At 53.3% G+C, this 24149-nt stretch overlaps 1 protein-coding gene across 1 annotated transcript; it reads right to left on the bottom strand.

Annotated features, from left to right (window-relative positions):
- Window positions 1-27: 27 nt before the first annotated feature.
- Window positions 28-22313, bottom strand: IGFBP5 (insulin like growth factor binding protein 5). The gene is made up of 4 exons (XM_075529610.1): window positions 21204-22313; window positions 6437-6669; window positions 5782-5901; window positions 28-4454 (listed from the first exon to the last, which is right to left on the bottom strand). Exons 1-4 carry the CDS (start codon window positions 21535-21537, stop codon window positions 4323-4325), a joined length of 819 nt encoding a protein of 272 aa, XP_075385725.1. The 5' UTR covers window positions 21538-22313; the 3' UTR covers window positions 28-4322.
- Window positions 22314-24149: the final 1836 nt, after the last annotated feature.

The raw sequence follows: 24149 nt of genomic DNA, 5'->3' as shown, positions 1-24149 counted from the left end.
GATCTCCGGGTGGTGTTTACCGTTTGTTTTTATTTCCTCAAGTATGAAATGCTAAACAGGAGCCGAGCTCGTCCACATCCGGGCAAGTTTTCCCCGCCTCTTTTTGGTGGTTGTTTTTCTTCCCCCAACAAACTGATTTTGTTTGTTGGTTTATTACTCCATGTCACCAGTACAGATTATGAGCGTTTATTTAAAAAACAAAAACAACAAAAGGAACAACCATCGAAAACAAGCAGGAGGAGAAAACAGAGCTACGGTCGGTGTGTATGTCAAACTAGGAAGAACTAGTCATTCATATGTGCTGTGGTTATTGCTGTCTACAAACAACAAAAAACCAAAACCAAAAAAACAAAAAAACCAAAACCAGTCGGCAACTCGGAATCTGAAGGAATCTTGTCTGACAACGGTACTGTGCTATCCCTGTGAGCTACTGTGTGGTGGTGGTGGTGGTGGTGGCAGGTGTGGGGCTCAGGCTAAGTGACCGGAGAAGCGGGGTGACTGGGCACAGGGCAACTGGGGATCCCCTCCCTCGCTGACCCACCCTCTTCCCTTTCCCCATCCAGGGGGGTTAGAGAGAAGGCCAGAGCCCGTGGAAATGGCTAAAGCTCCGGACTCCATAAGAAAACCCAAGAAGCATTACAGAAAGAAAGCACTAGGAGAATGCAGAGAAACCGTGCAAAAGACGTCTTGCACTTCAGTGGTTTTAAAATAAACACGGTAGGATGCCCCGGTTGCTGGTGGGAAACCCCGCATGCCCTCATCCACATGTGACCTCCTTTCTCTGGGAAACCCAGCCCTTCTCCTTGGCGACCAGAGGGTTGCTTCTTCTTGGCCTTCGGCTCTATGACACCCCCAGACTGCACTGTCCTGGGGGTTCTGAATGGATGGAGTTGGGGAACAGATGGCCCCACAGGGCAGGGGTGGTTGTGGTGGGGCTTGGCAGGGCACGCTGGCAGCCCTGTTGGCTGCTAAGAAACTAGGGAGTAGGACACAGTGGTTGAGGGGCACCTCCCTCAGTGGACGCTAACCCTGTAGGGCAGCCATGACCACAGGGGACGTGGTGGGGAAATGGAGCCAGGGGAGAGGAAATGTGACCCCACCAGGCTTCTCTGGGTCCATCGTCCTCCCCTGTTGGGGTTCAGTGTCTCCAGGCCTGTCTGTATCGGCCTGGCTGTCAGTGAAACGATGCAGTCACTTCCTTTAGGGATGCCCGTCTTTGCCTGGGTAGGTCAGGGCGGGCTGGAGGAAGACGGATCTGTCCTAGGTGGTCCTCACCCTGGGCGCGGGGAAGACACAGGCATCTTCACTCTGCTGGAGTGAGGTCAGAAGAGGGAGGAGATGAGGCCTCTGTGGTTTCTTGGCAGGACCATGGAAGGCTATTCTGATCATTCCGATAACTTGAAGTCGAAGGCCTCCAGGTGAACAGAGAGTCGGTCAACAGCTATCCTGTAGTCAGAGAGATGCCGGCTCAGGACGGACAGCCTCACCCCGCATGTGCCAAGGGAAGAGATTCCACTCCTCCTTCCATGACTCCCGTCCCCTGGCCTTGTGCCCCTGGCTCAGGGGAGACCTCCTGCTCGGGGAGGCTTAGTTGCACCTGTCCATGAGGTTCCTTCCTGTAGGAGGAGTTAGTGGCCCAGGACCACCTCCTGCAAGTCTGGGTCCGTAGACATGAACTTGGGACTCTCAAGAGTCTGGCTGAGTTAAACCAGGTGGTCATCATCCCCCTCTTTGTGGCTGGCAGCAAAAACCGAGCCATTCAAAGTCCAGAGAGAGCCTCCTTTTAAAATCAGGTGCCAGCCTTAGGAGGGTGCGTACACTTCCCAGCTCAGTCTTTTCTTAGGGTGAATGGCACTCTTATACCCACTTGGCGGGTCTCAGAGGACTGCTCAGGAGGCAAAGAAAGAATGGGCCGAGAGAAACAGGATACTAGAAAAGGTTTAGGATACTGGCCTAAGACATCTAGAAATGTCAGTTTGGGGACAACTGTGCAGAGAGATGGGGCACGCTGACATGGCAGGTTAGTAAGTCCTCCTGGCTTCCTTCCCCATCTGTCCCTTTGTCGCATAAAGATTGGCCACTGCTCCCAACCCGAGTCCACTGTCCTGTCCAGGTGAGCAGGGGACATCGTCCACATTTAATCGTGGGGTGTTTTCCACCAGTTGAAATATTTGCTCTTGGCCCGAAGTTCAGTGTTGGCTTCCACTGTGTCATGCCATCAGGGAGGAGGAGAGAGTATGTCCACAGAGGGGGAGAGGAGAGAGAGCGAAGGCACTGCCTTTGTCTGTCCAACTGCTCCTTCCAGCCAGGCCATCTCCAGCTTTTGAGGATGGCCCAAGGCCACCCATTGGTTGAAGAAGTCAGGGGAGAGTGGGATTTTCTTTGTTTGGAATTTGGCTACCATCGATGGCTCCCCAGAAACTTCCATTCTCTGGTGGTTCTGGCCTTTTCTTCCACCCTCCACTCAGAGGAGGAAGCAGGGACTGGCCAGAGTCGATGAACAGTTTGAAAGTCACTTTGGTCTCCACTCCTCCTTGCAGGCCGAAGCCGGGCATCTGAGCACAGAGTCTTGTCCTTTAAAAAAGTCACCAGTCTCTACTCAGCTCCACTCCTTTCCAGCTTCTAAAGTTCAGAAGCCTGGTTTCCACCTCCTCTTGCTCGATCGGCCCGGACTGAGTCCATTTCTATGGACAGTCTGCTCCCCCATTTTCATCCCTTCTTCTCCTTGAAGCCCAGCGTGGGAGAGACAAGGAAGGCTCTGCTGTTCTTTGTTCTCACAGCAGAAAGGGCCATCAGTCCTCCGTCCCTCCGCTCCATCGCCCCTGGCCTGAACCATCCTTTGACTCTCTGTCGCAGTCAACTCTCCCTCCCCTTCTTTTCTCATTCCCATCTCTCCAGCTCTGCCAGGCATGAAGGCTGGGAGGGGCTTTCCGCAGTGCTGCAGGCTCCGTCCAGGTGAGATGAAGAGGGCAGGGGTGGGGGTCCAGGATCAAAGGTCCCCTGGTGTGATATCCAGAGGCAGTCACTTCCTGAGGGTCCACACATGGAGCGGACGGGGGACACGGTCTGTGCACCACGGAGTCCTGGCGTCTCCCTAGCTTGATGACACGGCCCACGTGGGTACGAACGTGTGTCTATGGGAAATCGTTAAAAAAGACTCCCACAGTCTGGCCCATGAGGACTCGAGCAGATGCAGGGAGAACTGGTCTTCTGGATGGTACGACAAGAAGCTGGGTCTCTTTGTTTCCCCAGAATGAGGCTGCTTCTCATTCTGCCCCGTAGGAACTACTTTGAAAAGTTAATGCAAACCATTGAAAGGAAGAAAGAAAGGAAGAAAGAGAAAGGTATATGCCTATATGTGACTACAGGGGGCCTGGTCCGTACGGAGGCCCACACAGTCTTTCATCTTTCACCAGCCCTCCCCGACAGAGGCTGCCTTAGCCTTCGGGCGAATGGAACGAGGAGGACCGAGAATCGTGAGTGCGAGGAGGCACGAGTCTTCGCTGCATGGGGGGCTGTGTTCGGATTTCTCAGCGTCTGAATGGGGAGCGCAAGACACGCCCCGTATGTCATATTTAGGGTAGCCGTTTAGGGATGCCTATTGATTTGCTTTCAAAGGGACGGAATGCATTTTTGGTTATTTGAGAATCAATTCTTTTGGGGAAAGAGAACAGCTTTCAGGGGCCAGGGGAGAGGAAGGGCCAGGGTGGAGCCATCTCCATCGCCGGCTGGACGAGGGGACAGAGGTCGCAGAGGCACTGCTGTGCTTTGTCTTTCTCCCACTCCCCCAACCGCTCTCAACTGGGGTCACTCCACGCATACCACTCAGGACACATCTCGGGCCACACCTTGGGGTGCCTAAGTCTCTCCCCAGCCCAGGCAGGCAAGGATGCAAAAGGTGGACGTACGTAGTGTCACCTTCCTGCCTGCCCGCGTCCGTCCTCTTTTTCCTTTCCCAAAAAGGAACGGCCTTTCTGGCCTCTTTCCTACGGCTCTGCTTCCTTCCCCCGTGTCTCTCTGAGCCTTCCTCTGCTCCCTTTCCCTGTTCAACTTGTCTCAAAATCCAACCGAATCTAAACAAAATACATTGTGAAGGGCGTCCCCTTAGCTTTTCGTGTCTCGGTTGTTGCCACTTTCAAAGTTGAGACCTTGCTAGAGATTCCGAGGGCCCCAGTTTCCTCAAATAGATACATGTATGATTATTTCTTTTCCCCCTTAAAATGAGATGAAATGAGAGGCGTCCTAGGGTGAAGGGAGGCACTGGCTGGAGTCAGGGCTGGGGGTGGTGGGAGGGGGTGAGGGGTGACCAGGGAGGGGAAGCATCACTCAGTGTTGCTGCTGTCGAAGGCGTGGCACTGAAAGTCCCCGTCCACATACTCCATGCCGGGCAGCTTCATCCCGTACTTGTCCACGCACCAGCAGATGCCACGTTTGCGGCCACGGGAAGGCTTGCACTGCAGTGGAGAGAGTAACAGAAAGTGAGGGGGGCTGTCCCGCAAGGCTCTGCTCCTGCCTGTCCAAGTAGAATCCTCACTCCAGAGAGTTGAGGGAAGGGGCTTGTATTTAATTCCTGGAGCCAGGAGGCACCTAGGAAAAGAGTCTGAATTTAGGCCATCTGTCCTTGGCTAGCTTCCACAATCTCTCTCTTTTTTTTTTTTTTCCACAATCTCTCTTTAGGATTCTCTAGCCTGGCATCCTCAAAAGATTCTTTTGAGTGCTATGTGACAGGATACAGCAATAACAGTGCTAAGAATAGACCTCGTGTTACTGCTTTGCCCTGGGCCTGTGAATGAGCGCTCATGACAGTGCGTTAAGTGTTTTGTGCACATGAACCCATTATCCCTCCTCACTGGGTGGGGTGGGTCCCAGTATGACACAGAAGCATGGACCAAATAAAAATCACTGGGCTCAGGGGACCCAGTGGGCAAGTGGCAGAGCTGAGATTCAACTTGAAGCAGTGTGGCTCTTGCCCACTGACTTGGACTAGGTATGTCCTGAAGGCAAGGTTTATCAAAGCATCAGTGTCGTCAGGGAACGTGTTAGAAAACTCTCAGCTCGAAACCTAGGCCAAGCATGCAGGATTGGGGGGGGGGGCGGGGGAGGGAGGGAGGGCTGGGAGGGATTAAAAATCCTCCAGGTGATTCTGATGTCCTAGAAATGGAAGGGTCAAGGTCTTAAGGTGATGCATAGCTCCTTGCTGGGCTAAGGATGACTGGCTAAGCTTGAAGCAGGGTTGCCTCCAGTGGGGCTTGGTAATGGAGTCCATGAAAATGACTCCAGATGGTACATGCATATATATAGTTAAACAGGGTTTTCCACCTTCCAAATGCCTCGGCCCTTTCATATAGTTCCTCATGTGGTGGTAACCCCCCAACCACAAAATTATTTTGTTGCTACTCCACAACTGTAATTTTGCTACTGTTATGAATTGGGTGACTCCTATGAAAGGGCCGTTCAACCCACAAAGGGGTAGCAACTCACAGGTGGAGAACCCCTGAGTTAGGAGAAGGCAGAATTGGAATAGCATACATAGTGTGGGTTGGGATGAAGTTACAATGCTTCCCCTTGACAAGAATTCCTGTGCGTAGAGTGAATGGATTAAGGATAAGTAGTAAATGGGAGGCGACCAGAAACCACCTGACTGGGCTAGGCGAATGGACGCTGGGGGTTTGGAAAACACCCCATCCTTCCTGGCAAAGTTCTCAGACATTTGCTCTAGAGGGAAGGGCTATTTCAGGACCCCTCTGGGCTGGGGGCCCCGGCCAGGGGACAGGGACACACCTGCTTTCTCTTGTAGAATCCTTTGCGGTCGCAGTTGGGCAGGTAGACGGCACGGGGCACCATGCGAGGGCTGGCTTTGAGCTCCTGCAGGGACGCTTCCATGTGTCTGCGGCAGGGACCCTGGGGGAGGAAGGGCAGAGATGAGTGGGTTCAGGGGATCAAAGATCTACCACATGGGGGCCCCCAGGCCCACCTTCATTCCATCAAGGATCTTGCCTCTCTCTTACTCTGGGGACTATTCAACACCTGCACATGCAGGTGCATATGCGAGCATGCCCCACTGCCCACCCAGAGTGAGCATTTCTATTTTGCTGAGTCATTCAGTTCAGAAGTGGCCTTTTCTGGACACCCCAGAAGGATGCTCATCGTGTGCCTGGGGCTGGACACACAGCTACGGGTCTGCATGGTGGGGGGTGGACACAGTGGCTAGCCGGCACCCTCGCTGCATCAGCCCAGCTTCCGTTTGTGCGTGCATTGGTCTGATAAATGTCGCTGCTATTTATTGTTAGCTACCCTCGGGTCCTGGGTAAGGGTTTTATCGTCCATTGGCTTGTTGGACGTTGCTGTGCATCGGGAAGGAGGCCAGTGGCCAGTAGCCAGTTCTCCCGCTAGGTCTAGCCTCGACTTCGCTCGTGTCAAGGCCAACCATGCTTACCTGCTCCGACTCCTGCCTGGTCTCCGGGGCGGGGACGACGCGGGGGTGGGCAGTGTTCTCCGCCCCGCCCACGAACTTGGACTGAGTCAGCTTCTTTCTGCGATCCTTCTTCACGGCCTCGGCCTTCAGCTCTGAGATGCGGCTGTGCTTGGGCCGGAAGATCTTGGGAGCATAAGTCTCCTCGGTCACCTCAGAAGTCGTGGGCTCCTCCTGTTCTCGGGAGTCTTTTTCGGCTGTAAGAGGTGGGAGGCAGGTCAGCTCAGATCAGCCTTGGGGAGTGGGCTGAGGGGATGGGGCTCAGCTGATGAGAACTCTGTCCCAGACATGGGAGTGGACAAGGAGCAGGGGGGTCAGCGAAGTGAGCCCAGGACACTTATGGATCCCTCTAGGGCAGCGGTTCTCAACCTGTGGGCCGTGACCCCTTTTGGAGTCCAACGACCCTTTCACAGGGGTCACCCGATTCATAACAGTAGGAAAATGACAGTTATGAAGTAACAACAAAAATAATTTTATGGTTGGGGGTCACCACAACATAAGGTCGCAGCATGAGGAAGGTGGAGAACCATTGCTCTAGGGACCAGAGGGATCTTGGACACTGGTCGATTTCTGGAGGCGGAAGCTTGACATTAGGAAGAAGGCATTGGACAGTGTGTGGATGAAGTCTGGGCTCCTTTGAGTTGATGCAAGGGGGGAGGCTGACCTCGGGCAGGGCTGACCCCAGCCAGGGCTGACCTCGAGGCCCATCAGAGTCGCGGCAACGGAGTGCAGCCAGGGTGTGGACCGGAAAGATCCTGCCTGGCCTCAGTGGGGCCTCCGTACCCTCAGAACAGCCCGGGGTCCAGTAGCTGTATCTAGCCCTGGGCAACAGGGGCAGAAGCGAGCTGGGGGTTTGGACCTGGTGGGCATATCATGAAGGGGAGGAGAGGGGAGCTGGGGGGTGGTTGATCCAGAACTATAGCCATGGAGGGCAACATTACACATGAGACTGGGAGGTCCTGCTCCCAGCTCTGGCTCAGTACAGGGCTCTCTACAGTGGGGACGTTCCTCAGCTCCCGGCAGAGATGGGTGACAGCTGGCCAAGCTGAAGCAGTTATATATAGGAGTGACTTGGTGACAGGCTATACTTAGCTGACTCATGACCTTTAAAGAAGTAGGACTTTGGCCCTTTATTTGTTGATCTATTAAGTCCAACCCTCCTCTGGCCTTTTTCATGGGTCCGCTAATTTCCGTGGAAATCAGCTATCTTAGGCCCCCTTCTCTGGGTCTTATTTATCCTCTTAGCCTCTCTACTCAGAGTCAATTCTGATTCAGAGTGACCCTATTAGACGTGGTAGAACTGCCCCTGTGAGTTTCCAAAACTGTAACTCTTCCCGGCAGTAGAAAGAGCCTCATTTTCCCTCAAGCAGCTGGTAGCTTTGAATTGCTGACCTTGAGGATAGCAGCCCAACATGTAACCACTATGATGCCAGCGCTCCCACCACAAGCCTGGTTAGCCCTCAGGTGGGCAGATTGTGGCCCGAAGGCCCCCTGGTGAGTCCAGGGGCCAGGGTTGGGCCAGAGGATGGGGCACAGGGAGGCCATATCTTCATTACTTTTAAAAACATTGCCTGCCCCCCCGCCCCAAAGAATGAGGTAGGGCATGGGGTGATCCCAGGTAACAAATGGGGGGAAGGAAAACCCTCCCCCATCCCTACCCCCACCCCCATCCATGGGGCTGGGATGCCCAGGAGGGAAAATGCTGCCATGGGATTGTAAAACAGGGGTAGGGGTAGGTGAGGAGGAGGAGGCGCTGCTTTGTGACCCAGGACACTGGCTGTGAACTTGACTGCTGAATTCTTGGCCCCCAGGGAAGTGCCAGGTGTGTGGCAGCTGAGGCATCCTGAGCCCCCGCCCGCCCCACCTGGTCAGGATGGCAGGTGTCAGGAAGCGCCCAAACACCTGCCTCTCTCTTGGCTCAGGATTTATCAAGATGAATTAAATCGGGATCCGGTCTTTAAGGCTCTGGCAGGGGAGTTCCCCCAGGGTTTGCAGCTTGCCAGTAAGTGTCTATTTACTCCCCCAAGAGGCAGGAGGAGGGAGTATTATTGATGCTGGTAGTGGGGTGGTGTGGGCAGTGGGGATGGGGATGCTGATGGTGGGGGGAGGGAAAAAGCAAGTAACTAAGCTGTGAACAGGTTCCTGGAGAACAAGATGCTGTCCGCCTCCCATCAGCCCCAGTCTCCAACACCCCCCACTCACCTCCCAAGTCCTGATTCTACTTTGGGAAACCCTGCAGTGCTGAATAAGCAGTGTGATACATCCTTCTAGAGATTAAGAGGTTAAGGGCAGGCCAACTATTCTTGGTTATGGGACGAGTTAGAATGGGGGACAGGGGACAGGGAGGAGCATGGTTGGTAATGGCCGGGGGGCGGGGAGACCTCTGCAAGTGGAAAGGCTGGGGACTCTTATTATCTAGACCATTGCTCTGAAGGCTTGAGTCTAGCGGGCAGAGGGGCTTCAGACGGAAAAAGCTAACTGGGATGGAGACGAGGGATGTTGGCCCATCTTCACACACTTTAGTCAGCCTCCCTGTGCATTACAGAGTTCTCCTCACCTCCCCCTCTCTCCACTATCCTGACGGTCAGAGGTCAATTAGGAAGAGGAGGACAAGTGGGCCAGGTGGGCATTGACCACTGTGAAAGGACAAGCCTGGCCTTCCGTGGGCAGCTCTCCACGGCCCACAGAGCCCGGAAAACTGCTCTCTGGAGCATTTGTGGCACTGCACTCTGCACCCCCAGGGTGTATCCTTCTCAGGAGAGAGAGAGAGAGATGAGAACTCAGTCATATTTCCAAGGGGGAGAGGGCACTCAGCTTTGGTGCTGCACGCAGCCCAGAACTTTCCATGGGCTCGTGTTGTGTCTACCCAGTCCAACGGCACTTTCCCTAGTTCTTGAAGCCTTCTGGCATGGGTGTGTCATCACACCCTCCTCTGGCCATTTGTTTTGGGGGTCCCTTTGGTCAGAGTGGCTGGCCATCTTCCACCTAGCACTTGGATTCGCTCCTTGCTTCTGATGTCGGAGGAGATGGACGCATGGTGGCTCACAGCACCCCTGAGACCCACAGTCCTTCTTAGGGCTTTCAGGTTTTTTCTAAGGTGTGTGTGTGTGTGTGTGTGTGTGTGTGTGTGGTTGTCCATCTTTAACCTGTAGGTGCACCCCCTCGCAAGACGCCGAGGCTGGAAGCAATGGTTCACTCCGACTTCTTTCGCTCTGTCTTTTCTTTGAAAGTGCTCAGGTGTGGCCCCGGGGGCCCAACAATGAAGAAAGTGGAAATCAACCTGTGGAGTCCTGTCCTTTGAAGAGCTCCAGACAATTTTGCAAACTATCTCTCTTTCTACCGGAGCCTCCCCCAGGCAGGGCTTCTGAGGGCATACCTAACCCGCCCCCCTCAACAGCACCCCGGTTTTGATGCTTGGCTGCCTCTGAAGGGCAGGCTTCATGTTTTGATGTGCCTCCTTTCTTTTCTTCTTCTTTTTTGGGTCACCTGCCCCATGGGACCTCTTACTTAGGCAGTGGGAGAGTCAAGTATCGAAGATATGAATCAGGGTCTTGAGGTCATCTGTAGGCTCCAGCGAGACAGTGGAAACTTGGACTGGAGCCAGGGCGGAGCCATGGAGATAAAAGGGCAGGAGAGTGAGTGCCAGGGCCTAGGAGCTCCACTCGGCTGTCCAAGGCCCAGTCATCGATTGGTTTCCCATTTTGGAAGGGTTGACGTTTTCGATCAAAGAGGTAGGCAGGCATACAAAGACAGACCTAGGCTGAGAAATGGAGTTGTAGAAGGGACTGAGGTAGGATACGAGGGAGGAGGTTGCGCCCTCTGTTCAGGAATAATTGCAGGTACCAACCATGGGTTTCTGGAACCTGGTTCACCAACAGGCCAGTACCCCTTGATGGCCAGTAGGTGGCAGAGGAGACTGATGCCTCTACAGCCCGCCCCAGCCTATATTGCTAGAAACTACCTAATTTTAAACCCTGCATTTTCTGTCTCCCGCTCCTCCTTCAACACAGTCATTGAATCTTTTCCAGGTGCACTTCCAGCCTGCAGTAAAAGTCCAGGAAGATGGACAAAGTGATGATTGGAAAGAACAGGTGGGGGAGGGGAGGGTGAAGGCAGGGGTCATCTAGGACTAGGGTGGGTGGAGGGGGTGGGTTTATCAGCACACAGCACAACTCCCTGCTGTTTCTTTCGTCAGAGAAGAGGCACGTTATCCAAGAACCCACCCCTACTGCCCGATGATGCCACTTTGAGAGGCTTCTATAGAGGAGGGGAAACGCCTCACTCTGCCCTCCTGGAAACTCCAGTAAAACCCATTACCTCCAGGTCCATTCTGACTGGTGCCAGCCCTGTGTGTCACAGAACATCAGACCGCTCAGAGCCTGATATTTCCAACATTGATTGCCAGGCACCGCTGGGCGGATTCAAACCACCAGCCTTTGGGTCGGTAGCCAAGGGTATTACCGACCGTTGGCACCAACTAGGGAACCCCAGAAGCTATGGAAAGGCCTTGGATCTTACATTAATTCTCTCCCCAGTGCCTAAGGAATGGTGCTACGGAATGTTCGTGATACTCAACCTTTGGGGTTGGTTGCGGGCTGATTTCCAGCTTTCTAACATCCCAGGCCCCAGGCCTTGCTTCCTTCAGAAGGTCCCACCCGCACCTATCACAGGGGTTCAGTGAAATCCACAGACGCACACAGAACTACCATGGCCCGTCCTCATGACAATGCGAACGCTGGTTTGAAGACTACACCGCTTTCCGGGACCCAGCAAACCAAAGTGGGTCTAGCTGTTGTGGACCTGGAGGTCGTGTGAGCCGGGGGACACAAAGCACAGGGCCTAATATACACATCCTCCCCAAGCTCAGTGACTCTCTCCAGAGCTGCCCCCAGGCACCTGATTCGGTCTCGTAGGACAAGACATTCACTACCAGGAACAGGCACATGCGCAGAAGAATACTCGACTCCACCTGATGTTTTGTCTTCCCCATGGTGGGTCCAGCCAGGGGACCTGCTGCACCCTGAAATCTAGCCATCCATCCTAGGCTTCCCAGTCATGCCCTGGCACCATGACCAACCTGGTCCCTGGCGGGTGGGTGTTTCCTACTCTACCTTGGCGTCATAATTGGACTTGAAAAGACAGGGGGCAGGGGGGCAGAGATAACAACTTGGCTTACAGAAATTTGGGAGACTGAGGTGTCATCCACTAGAATTCACAGCGCAGAAAAAAACGTGGGGCTTTGCCAGGCCACCTGGGCGGGGGCAGGGAAGTGTCTCTCTTTTTCAGCGAGAGACAAGGTGGGTGCCACGTGAATAGTTAAGAAATGAAGGGGGCTGAGTTCCTCTGGCTCCCCTGCCAGCAGTGGAGTAGACACAGAGAGGCACTGAAAGGCAGAGGGTTGTATTTTGTCTGAGTTGGCACCCACTGGATGGCCGTGGGCTTGTCTGTTTTTCTTTTTGGCTTCCAGTGTAGGGTGTTCAGGAAATGGTCTCTGAATGGGCGACAGCACAGATTGACCCGGGACCAAGAGAAGTGGGTCTGGAAGCACTTCTGCAACAGAAGCTGGGGCAGGTCAGAACTCAGCAGAGGCGTGGAGAGGTCATGCCTTTCAGTACAGCACTTCTAAGGCAGAAGGGAGTGAGAGGGGCCGAGATGGCCACCATGGGGGTAAAATAGAAGTACATGTCCCCTGGACTGACCGACTTCTCTCTAGCCCAAGGCTGTGCTGTCCAGTAAGGAGGCCATCGTCCACACCTGGCTGCTTCCACAGGCAAATATTAAACAAAATGGAAAATTCGCTTCCTCAGTTGCGCTAGCCACATTTCAAGAAGTTGATAGACAAATGGCTTGGGCTATCCCATCAGAAAGCTCACACACACAGCTTTTCTAACCTGGGAGAATGCTCTAGGATTATGCTGATGGAGGCACTCCTTCCCTGCCTGGGGGTCGGAGGGAAGGGGGAGAATGAAAAGTGAGGTCCAAGCTAGACACTGCCCCCCACCTTTCCACCGCCCCCGGCCATCTTGCCCCACTTGCTAGCTAAACTGTAGCCTTCTCCGCTTCCCTACAACTTGAGGCTTGTGGGGAGAATAATGGATTGGTCGCTTTCTGTTTTGTTTTTAAAAGAAAGGTGTGTGTCAGTCTCCAGAAGTCTGGCTGTTTGCCCGTCGTGGGTGCCAGATGACACAATGACTTGCTGTGGACGTACGTTTAGATGCAAGAAGGCAGGGAGGGGCTGTGGGGATGGCTGGGGGAGCAGCACCATCCCTTCTCCTACCTCTGCCCTCCCTGGCCAGCATCTGCCTGCCCCCCCCCCTCCCGTCCTGCCCCCCAGTCTCTCTGGGAGTCGCTGCTGTCGTTTTCCTCTGTGGTCAGTGGCAGGCAGCATGTTGTGGGCTCTTTTTCACCCAAGTTGTGGGCTGAGACGAGCACTGATCTTCGAAGAGGAAAACACACCTGAACCACTATCCCCCCAAGGACCAGTTCTCAGGAAAGGAGTGGTGTGGGTCAGGGGGTTTCCTTGGCATGGATACCTGGCAAAAGCGAGACTGGATGGTACAGCCGGAGTCCTACCTTCATAAGCTACTCCGCTGCTCCCAGATTTCAGGTCAGGGGAACTACAGTGACTCATTCTCTGACCCAACAGTGAAGTTCATTCCTAACGTGGGAATGAAGCCTCTCCATCCTATCCTTCTCTTTATCCAGACCAAGGAGATAAAGGCACCAGCTAGCATCGTGCATACATATTCATAGGGGAGCCAGGTTGCTAAGCTTAAAGTCTCAGTTCCACTACAGAATGGGCACACCACTCAATGCTTGCTATTTCCCTTCTCTGTCTTGGTTTTCTCAGCAGAATTATGGAGAGGAAAACTCCATTCCAAATTGCAGGGGGATCGGTTGCGTGGAATGTGCTAGTTTTAAGCACAGCCTCTCAGCTCTCCGTTGCCATTCACCTCCCCATGTCCCACCATTAACTGAAAAGCTAGTTTCTGCCACCAACTTGTAGTCTACAAAAGCCGAGCCTCCTGGCACTGCAGAGCATTCCACCAGAGTGTGAGGGCCTCATTCTTATGTCCAAGGAATCTGACCATCAGCCCCGGGTGAAAAGGCCGGTGTGCAAGCCTTTCTGGGCCACAGCTCCCTCTCTGAGCCATTCCTTCCTGCTCCATTACACTCCCCCTTATTGGGGGACATAAAAGACCCACCATCTTCTACAATGTAGCCATCATGATGTCTGGCTGTGATACCAGTCCAGAGTGAAAGACTGAGGGTGGGGGTGTCCCACTTACCCATCCCTCACATCAGCAGAAGTAAAGGAATGACCCTCTCACTGTGTCCTAGGCCAACCAGAGACTTGGGGCCCAGGACTGCTTTACACTGGGAGGGAGTTCATGATACAATGACACACAGGAAGTACGTACTTACGCACAACCCTCAAGAGTTGATGAAGGGTCAACATGCTTAGAAAGAATGTTAACATTTGCTCCCTGGGCACCCCTAAATGATCAGGCACTAGGGTGGTTGCGGGGTGGTGGGACTGAAGAGGAGGAGGAAGCCATCAGCCATTTCTGAGAGCTGGGGCAGGTCCACTCCTGACACCTCTGGCTGCCAGACTCCTTTAGAACATCACAATCGGGTAGCCACCTACCTGGAAGCCTTCTGGGTGACCAGGAAGGGACCAGGCTGTATCCTTCTCTCCTCTCTCCCCAGTCAGTTCCCTTCTAGGCAAGGGAGGGGCTTCCAGTGGCCCCCAGTTTCCCCAGCACTTCGGCCACAGGAGTCTAGTTTGATGTGTGGTGAAAGTGATGAAGGAGCTGCATTTCCAAGTGTGTTTAATTCTAATGATTTTAAACTTTTCTAAGCAAAATGCAGTTATGGCAAAAAAGTTCCAAGTATGTTGGAAAAACTTGGCTGCAGGTATCTACTTAAAAATTGTTTTTTAAATGCACAACAGTGAATTTTATGAAATCTAAATACAGATGGGGCATTTTTCAAGGAAACAAATCCGTGTCTGATTTCAGAGGCGCCGTGAGAATAAAACACCAAACTTCCAAGGATGAAAGCATGTACGACAGCTCCGGAGTAATATCTCGGAGTAGATGGCCAACCAATGCTTTGTCTAGATGGCGCTGAAGGAGGTAGGGAAGACGTCGGGACTGCCCTGTTTGTGCTTCTCATCTTTTGCACAAACGTGGCTTTGGGATTTAAAAGGGCAGCTGGTGGCGTTCCTGCTCCCTTGAGTTGACATGGACTTTCTAAAGGAAGTGGCTGGAAAGGTGTCTTTGCTGGGATGTGAACGGGAAGATGTGATTGTGATGGTGGAATTAAATTTTAGGCTCGGGGGACCTGTAACCCGCACATAAAACATCTCCCCTAACAGCAGAGGTCGCTGGGGACCCGGATCTGCTCAAAAGTTCAGGCAAGACCATTTCAAGATGTGGCAAGAGAAACAATGGTCCTGAAGGGGGTCAGAGAGGAGATCAGATGTTTTCTTTAAGATTTTCCTGGGGTTCACAGGGTAGGCCCCGCATGTCAGGAGGATGGGAGTCTTTTCTCTACCTCCTGCTTAAAACCCAAACCAAACTCACTGCCCTCGATTCTGACTCCAAGCCGCTCTCTCCTCTGAGAGGGTTCCAAGACGTAACCTTTAAGGACGCTGCCTACCCCGCCTTTCCCTCCTGGAGCAGCTAGCTGGAGGGCTCAAACTACCGACCTTTCAGTTAGCAGCGCTTAACCACTGAACAACCAGGGCTCCTTACCTCCTCCTTAGGGATCCCCAAGCTAGAAGTCATCCAACGACCTCAGGATGTGTTAGTGGGCGCTGTCAGCGATTCCTTCAGAGTCACCCAAGGGCCCCATGCCCGGGCAGGCAGGCGGAAGAAGCTCTTGGTTCTCATCTGCTTGGGTTGCATTTGGTTTCTGTTTTCCTTCCCTGTGATGCAGGAATGCCCCAGTCCCCGCCCATATCCCATCCCCAGCCCACCACACCTCACATGAAGCCACTCCCAGCCATCCCCACACATCCTTTCCTTGGCACCTCTGCTGAAGGGAGGCCAGGCCACTTGGGTGCTGTGCTTTCCTATCTGCCTGCTGTGCAGGAGAGCGCCTGGAAAAAGAGGCCTGACTTATAGGCCAAAGGCCACCCCCTCACTCCCTCCCGGCACCCCTTCCATGACCAAACGGTGGCCTACCTCAGCCTTCATTGCATGACTGTATTGAAAAAGGGGACAGACCAGCCTGTGACAGAGGAGAAAAGTGTAGGGGGAGTTGTAGTGGTTACTTTGGGGTCTATTTAAGTAAGCTTCCCTTACTTAAAGACCCTATGATAAAGCACCCCCAAATCCTGAGCTCTTATTTCATGTCCACCAGCCCCATCAGGGAATGACAGATGTGTGCAGCAGGCAGTGGGTGTACTGGTGAGAGAGCCCCAGGCCAGTTCTCTATCTAGTAACTGGCAAAGGAAGCCAGGTGAGTTGGAACCGGTCCTCCCATAAGGGGAGTTACTGAGCTCTAGGCCTGGCCCTGCCACTAGCCCAGCCACCTAATCTTGGACCAATCTCTTCCCTCTGCTGGGCCTCCAGTGTGGTCCTCTGTAGACACTGTAGAATGGTGGCTGCAGGCTCTTTCTTTCTAGCTTCTACATTCTTTGGCCAATCCCCAGGCAATTCCTGGAGAGAAAAGGGGCGGAGCTAAGCTGAGTGGTCAGGCAAGAAAGGCCACTTCCCTTCTCCACTGAGTCTTCCAGTCGCTCCTGCCTGGGGACTGACATTTAAGAAAAGAAAGAGAATTGACACGGGTGCAGAAATCATACAGAGAAATGAAAGTGGAGACTGAAGGTGTTTGTGTGTATTGGGGGATTTTCTATATATGGGGGCAGAGGGAAGGAGAAAGATGTCTACATTGGCCTCCTGGTTTAATATGCATTTTTGCAAAGATGAATAAACCCTTTACCTTCGATAAACATAGCCAGACTACAGTTAGAGGGCAAACCCAAACCAAACCTACTGCCATTGAGTCAACCTGGTGGCCCTGTACAGGGTTTCTGAGGCTGTGACTCCTTAGCAGGGGTCCTCAAACTTTTTAAACAGGGGGTCAGTTCACTGTCCCTCAGACCCATTGGAGGGCTGGACAATAGTTTTAAAAAAACCACAACTATGAATAAATTCTTATGCACACTGCACATACCTATTTTGAAGTAAGAAAACAAGCAGGGCAAAACATCTGGCAGTTCTGCATGTGGCGGGGTGGGGTGGGGTGGGGGGAGCGCGTAGTTTGAGGACTCCTGCAGAGGAACAGAGAGCCTCATCTCTCTTCCTTGGGGCAGCTGGTGCTTTTGAACTGCCAATCTTGTGGTTATCAGGCTCGGTGAATTTCGACTTTTGGACGTACAGTATCGACGGAGGCAAGCAAACACCACATACTCTGGATGCGGCTACTGGTTTCTCACGGGGACCCTGCACTATCCTCCCCATGTCTGCTCCCGTTCTCTTAACTGGTGGTATCTGGTCCAAGGGCAGCATCCCTGCACTTTCTGCAAGCTGTGGGTCTGAAGTATGATGGTCCCTTCCCAAATTTGTATTTTCTATACATTTGAAATATCTCCCCAAGTGGCACAGTCATTTCTTAGGTCTAAAGTACAAACTTGGGACAAACACTGCACCTCCACCCCACCACTTCCCGTGCTCTGCCAGCCCTCATGCAGAGTATCAGGGCATCGCTTGTGCCCTTTGCTCTAATCCTTAGCGTGACCTCTGGCTTCTGGGGTGGGCCCTGCTCCCTCTGCACAGCTGCAGGCCCACCTGCCTGCTCAAGTCCAGCCTAAGCCCCAGCACTGAAGAACAGCTGCTCTGTCTCTTGAAAAACAAAGCCAGAGGGGATGTCTTCTAGTTGGCCTGGGGGTGGAGAAAGGAAAAAAAAAAAAAAACACCAACAACAGAGGAGGAAGGAGGATAAAAGCAGAGGAAACAGAATTGGAAAGAAAAAGAGATCTCCTTGGAGCCAAGTGTGCTTGTTCTTCCAGGTTGAGCTGACACAGCAGCAAGAGGGAAAGGAAGGGGGAGGGGAGACGGACGACAAAGGCAAGAAGAGTCAAGTCAAAGCACAGTGACTTGCCTTCCCCTCTCCCGTTTTGCTTGGCACGGGGTGCAGCCAGACTTCCAAAGGCTTGTTTCAAAGGCCGGTGGGAAAGGATTCTGGCTCCTTGAGTTTTCCATGAGCTTGTTCAATCCAGACATAAATTTGGCCAATAAACTAACCGCTTCCTCCTATAACCTCTGGTCCTGGCCTTCAACGTGGCATCTGGACCAGACTTGGAGTGGGAGGCAGTGTGATGGAGGCCAAACCCCTTCAAGGTGCAGATTGAATGCATTTTTTATGAAGGTAATGTGTGCTCTCTCCCAGCCTATTTCCTGGCTCTTTTCTCTTTTATTTCTCAACGACAGAACTGAAATCCAAAATGAGTTGTCTATGCCCCCTACCTCCCCTCCACTTCCAAATAAATATACTCTGAACCTCTGCCACAGTTCCCCAACTTCCCCTTGGTTTATTTTCCTGACTTCCTCTGGCCCATTGTCTCTTCCTATATGGCTCTTTGTGGGGTCTTGTTTGGCATAGGCTGGGGTTTACAGGGTCAGGCGGCCACTGCCCCCTAAACCCAACCCCCACACTCCTTTGTCGCCAAGGCATGCCAAGGTGCCCTGGTGCCCTCTTCAGCTCACAAAAGCACTTCTCTTACCCCAAGCTTGATGTCTCACCAGCCCAGGGCATTCCTTCCAGAACCTAGCAAGTGTGGGGCTGGCTCACGTAATCACAAAGCCCCTTCCTCAGCCACCGGTCTCCCAGCCTACCTTGGGGCACAGACGCTTGCACATTTGTTGAGTTTGGCCCAAGAAACAACTCTTGTCTCTTGCCTCCCTCCAGCCTCATACACACCACCCTCTGTTTCTATATCCATCTCTGGCCCTGAACAGGCTTTTTTTTTTAAAAAAAAAAAAAAAAAAAGAAGGCTGGCCAGGCAGTGCTCCCAACACCAGGTTCTCCGCCTACCTCCTCTCCCGTTGCCAAGCAACGCCCCTAGCAAAACACCAGTCCAGGCTGCTGCCCTCTCTTCCCAGTCCCAGCAGCTTTGGCTGCCTGCCATCTTGCTCTCCTCCGCTCCCCATATCTGGTTCTAGAAATGTACTTTTTCTGCTGTTAAAAAGTCTCTCTCTCTCTCTCTCTCTCTCTCACACACACACCTTCAAAAGTTTACAGGAAAAAAAATCCATGATCTTTTCACTCTGTATTTCACCATTTTGAAAGCCTCATTCCACAAGGGATCATTCAAGGGGGCTGTGAAACATTTTTGGAAAAATGGAATAAACTGAAAATTTCCCAGGCACTTTTGGAAATTTATCTATATCTATCTATCTATCTATATCTATTGATAGATATAGATATCCACCCCCCCAACTTCACCCCCACGTGAGGGAAGAGAAAACCAAGTTTGTGCTGCTTATTTTTGGGGTATATGAGTTGCAGTTTTGGGGATGTTGGGGTTGGGACACGAGATGTGGCCAAATAACTCGCCATGGTTTTCCCTCTAGGCCCAGTTTTTATCTCCTTAAGAACTGTCCCTGCATTTCCTACAACTTTTGGGGGGCATACCCAACTGGTCTAGAGCGCTCCCACTTCATAGAGGAAGGGATTGCATACCCACTCTTCATCCCTTACACCTCCCCCCTACCCCCACCCCGCTCCAGTTCAGTTCAGCGAACCAGCAACTGGCTTCCCAGGCACCTGCCTTTGGGTGGAGTCTTCCAGATAATCTTTTGCGGCGCCTGGGAAGACCTTTTGAGTAAGGGGTTGCCAAGGAGTCTGAGGGGAGCTTGCTTGGAACAAAGGCGCGCGGCGGGGGGGGGGGGGGGGGGAGGCGGCGGCGGGATGGGGGGGGGGGGAGGGCGCTGTGTAGAGTGGGTAGCCGGGTAAGTTGGATGCGCTCATTTGCCCTCCCAGTCAGTGCTCTGGAGCGCGCGCACTCAGCTCGCACACCCTCCCCGCGCACATCCTCCCCTCCAACCACATCACAACCACCGCCGGGCGGGCCCGGGAACAGCGGGTCGGGATGCGGCTGAGGGATACCTCGCCTGCTGGCGATGGGACCGGATGGTTTCTAGAGCTCCCTTCCAAGTCAAGGCATCATTCCAGATCTTTCCCTCCCGCGCTAAGCTTTTCCAAAGCCACATCCCCCAAGAGGAAGGCGGCCCGGCACACCTTGGAAACAGGGTTCGTAATAAAACAACCCCGCAAACCCGCCTCTTAGGGCCTGCACTTGGCCCCGTTTCTGGTTTGTTGTTGTTGTTCTTTTGTTTGTTGTTGCGGGCGACTGTCTGGAGAACGACCACCCCGTGCAGAGTTGGGAGGGGCAGTCGACAGCCAGGCGCCTAGAAAGCTGCTCAGCCGCTCGTGGGGCAGCGCGGATTCCTTCCTCTCGCGCGCGTGATCTTGACGGAGGTTTGTGCTCACGGACACTCCAAACAGGACCTCGTGAGTAACGGAAGGGGCTCGCAGAGGAGAGGCTGCTCTGAATAAATGTTATTTACCCAAGTTGGATAAAAAACCAAGTTTTTTGTATAACTCATCACACTTAAAAAAATTTAAGACTAGATAACTTCAAAAAAGAAACCGTAGTCTAACGGGCAGAACTGTTCTGATTGAGCAAGTAGCGCTGTCAATCATTTAAACCGTAGAGCCCAAGCTCCCGGAATCTAGGGGCGGAGCAACAAGGGGGAGGGGCAATTTGGAAGTCAGGAGGTGGCTGGATGGGGGCGGGGTCTCTACGTCCCCGCCCCTATCCCCGCCCCTTTGATTGTGCTTGCAGTGTTTCCAGGGCTCCACGGCACATTTACACCACACCCTCTTGTGCTGGAGTTTGGGAAGCTGAGGCTGGGGAGTAGGGCTGTCTGAATCTCCCGTCCCCATCTCCACCTTTCTCTTTAGGAACTGTCTGAATTGGGGAGGTGAAAAAGGAGTTCGGTTCTGGGATGACAGCTCATGCCAGAAGACCGACCCCCTCCTTTCCTCCCGCTGCCCTCCCAAGGTATTCCTTACCAATGGGCAGGAAATGGCATTTTATACTGTGATATACTACCCCCCGACCCCCCCCCCCATCAGATCAAGTCAAAACGAACGAGCGCTGGGGGAAAGAGGCGACCAAAGCCCTCTCCAAAAGGCATTGATTACCTAGAGTGTGTGTACGTGTTGGGGTGGAGGAGGGGGGGCGGGGGTTTGCACAGAAGGGACAAAGGTGGAATTAGTTCAGAAGACGTTACGGTACCGCTCGCTCTCTAAGCTCCTAGTTAAAACAATATTTTAACAAAAGATCACCCACCCCCACCCCCCACTCCCGGGCCCAAGTTCAGGAAAATCATACTGGCTGGAGGGGGGTGGAGGGAATTGACAATGGACATACACTCTGAGATTGGAGATGGGGACCAGGGCCTCTGGACCACGAGTCAGTATTTAGACTAGGAGAATGGGTAGGTGCGGTGGGGTGGGCACCCAGGGAAGTAGAAGGAGCGAAAACTGGGAGAGGTGCTCCACTAGACAGCAGCCTAGGGTAACAGGACCGTGCCAGGGACCCTCCCCGCCCAACTCCCGACTACACCCGGCTGGGCACAGCGCAGTCCCGCCATCCCCGCGCCCCGCGCCCGTGCGCCCAGCGGCTGCCAGGCTCCCGGAGGAGCGCGCTCACCGATCTTAGTTTGCTCGCGGTAGCTCTTCTCGTTGAGGCAAACCCCGCGGCCGTGCAGCAGGGCGTGCAGCGGCTTCTCTTCGTCCTGCCGGGGGAGGCAGCGCAGCCCCTGGGCGCAGCGCTCAGTGTAGACGCCGCACGACTGCCCCTCGGCCAGGGCGCACGTCATGCAGCAGCCGCAGCCCGGCTCCTTGACCAGCTCGCAGCCCAGGGGGCTGGGGGGGCACATGGACAGGGCTTTCTCATCGCAGGGCTCACAGTGCACGAAGGAGCCCAGGCCTTGGGCGGGCCCGGCGCAGGCGGCCAGCAGCAGGAGGACCACGGTGAGAACCATCTTCTCTGGTCTCTCCCTTTACCTCGGGGCGGGGTCGAGAGCGCGAGAGCAGGGAGAAAGGGCCCAAGAGAAAGTCGGGGACTCTTTTGGGGTGTGGTGGTGGCGGTGGTGATGTTCTAAGTTTCAGGCAGGGAGAGCAGGTGCCTTCTTCCAGACACGTGCAAAATGTAGGGAGAGACGGAGGGCAAGTCCCACTTGCAAGGAGGGCAGCCTCGCAACAGGTGGGGGCGAAAAAAGAGCAGCGCCAGGTGCAGGCGGCGAGGGCGCGAAGGTCGAGGAAGTCCCCCAAGGCGACCTGCTCACCACCGCAGGGGGAAAAGTCTCGAAATTGCCTACCGAGTCACCGCCGGAATAATGAGCTGGGAGGCTGTAGAAGAGAAGGGAGGGGTCGGCAGGGATTTGTCTATAAATTTTTGGGGGTTGAAAATCTAAAATCCTCCCAGCTCCTTCCTGACCTGCTGCCAGGGACCCGCGGCGGCTGCGGAACAGGTCAAAGAAGCGGCGGCCGCGGCCGAGAGGATGAGGAAAAACGTGGAAACTAAGAAGGAGGAAAAATAAAAAACACCAAAAAACGACCAAAAAACCTAACACTTGTCCCACTCTATCACCACCTCCTAGAAATTCGCAGATTCAACGTCAAAAGCCCGGAGAAGGGTGCAAACGGAGGGAGAGGGCGATTGAAAGGAGAGGGGGAAAAAGGGGGAAAAAAAAAAAAGAAAAAGGAAAAACTCCACACCGCTTTGCAGCGCTTTGGTACCTCTTTCCCCCAGCAGAAGTTTCCAAAGAGACTACTGGCTCCGGAGGAGCAGGCGCTTTTAAATAGACGGCCCCTGGCGGCCAGCCAGTTTGTAGCTGCAATTTGAGCTCCCCAACACCCAACCCAGGCCAGGATGCCAAAGAGCTTTGCCGTACAAACTCACATGGGGTGGGGGTGGGGAGAGGCCTTCTAGATACGCTGGGGCTCCTCCGCGCTCCCGAACAGCTCCCCTCCCCGCCGGAATGTCGGAAAGGGGCTCAGGGACTGGGCCCCGGAGGCTGGGGGAGTGGTGGGGTGGACAAGTGGAAGAGCGATCTCCAGGGCAGGGTGGGCACAATGAGAACTTGTCTCCCCCTCCCTCCTGTTCGAGCCAAAGCACAGGCTGAGGGAGAATTTTCTATTAGCCAACTAGTGCCTCGGAAGTTGTTCCTAAGCTTTGTTAAGGTGTGTGTGTGTGTGTGTGTGTGTGTGTGTGTATGTGTGTGTGTGTGTGTGGTGAGGGGAGGTTGTGTAGTAGGCTGGCCAGTGATAAGTGGTGAGTTGAATTAAAAAGAAAGGATTTCACTTGTCCCAAATCTGAGTAAAGTGATCTAATCCCGGTTTTGTCTGTAATTGGTAAAGTGACTGACACTTTGTCTGGGAACATGTGTGTTTGCACTAGCGTGCACAAGCGCACCTCAAGAGTGTTAGGAGCAGAGAGTCACAGAAGTGACAGGACCTTGGCAGAAAACTCTGACGTCTGAAAAGCCACATCCAGTGACAGGAAGTCTCCAGGTGTGGGGTTTATCTATGGAAAGAGGCAGGTGGCGGTGAGACTTTGCCTCCACCTGGTTTTCAGGGATGTTTCTACTGGGCAGAGCCACATCCCTGGAGGGCCTGGGTGGCAGGTCAAAGATAGGCCTCAGAGTAAGTCTACTTTGTGCATACAGTGCCATCCCAGAAATCTGAGCTAGGAGGGCCACAGGACTTGCACCCCACGAGATCCCGACCGAGCACATTAGCATCCCTCTGGAAGCCTCAGACAATCTACTCAGACACTCCAATCTTCTCTGCCGTCCCTAGTCAAAGGATAGAAACCAGCACCTTAGAAGCCGAAGGTGCCGATTTTACCTCGTTTAGAAATTGACATGGGCAAGCCACTGGACTTCACAGTCCAAGAAAAAGGCCGAGTGATGACTACGCCGTTTTAGGGGGTGCCCTTTGAGGGGAGCTATTGCTCTCTTTGCAGTCTGTCTCCTCATTAGAAATGTTCTAACTTCCCTTTAGTGAAGGGGCTGCATTTCATGAAGTTTGCCACTAGACTGCACCCTTATCTATAAGATTCTTTCTGCAGGACGGCTTTTAAGAAAACATTTCTGTTGCTGGTTTGGCTTAGGAAAAACTTGATTTATGCTTTAAACATCTCCAGGATTCTTCTTCCCCCCCTTCCTACTTATCTATTTGCTCAAAGGCATCTTAAAAACAAGGCTCAAATTTAAGGTTGTGCTTTTGCTTGTCTCGCCAAGGGGACTTTAGGTGTTGGCTGGGAGCAGGAATGAACTGTGAGATGAGAGAGAGAGAGAGAGAGAGAGAGAGAGAGAGAGAGAGAGAGAGAGAGAGAGAGAGAGAGAGAGAGAGAGAGAGAGAGAGAGAGAGAGAGAGATTGATTCTCATTGCCTCTCCTCTCTCTGGGGCTTGCTAACGTAGGTCGGGGACACTCACCAAACCAAACTCACTGAAATAAAGTTGATTCTGACTCCTGGGGCAGCATAGAACTGCTCCCTTGGGTTTCTGAGACTGTAACACTTTACAGGAGCAGAAAGGTAGGGGACATATACTAATGTTCATATAAAAATCATAATGGGTTGAAACATTT

This window comes from Tenrec ecaudatus, chromosome 13, assembly GCF_050624435.1.
Source record: "Tenrec ecaudatus isolate mTenEca1 chromosome 13, mTenEca1.hap1, whole genome shotgun sequence".
NCBI lineage: Eukaryota > Metazoa > Chordata > Mammalia > Afrosoricida > Tenrecidae > Tenrec > Tenrec ecaudatus.
The sequence above is the reverse complement of the archived record's forward strand: the minus strand, read 5'-3'. Positions and strand labels throughout refer to the sequence as shown.

Coding starts and splice junctions, on each gene's coding strand:
- IGFBP5 (XM_075529610.1), bottom strand. CDS start 21,537: ATGGTTCTCACCGTGGTCCTCCTGCTGCTGGCCGCCTGCGCCGGGCCC. Junction 5,902..6,436: donor CCAGGCAGGAGTCGGAGCAG/GTAAGCATGGTT, acceptor TTCCTCCCCCAG/GGTCCCTGCCGCAGACACAT. Junction 4,455..5,781: donor GATTCTACAAGAGAAAGCAG/GTGTGTCCCTGT, acceptor TCTCCACTGCAG/TGCAAGCCTTCCCGTGGCCG.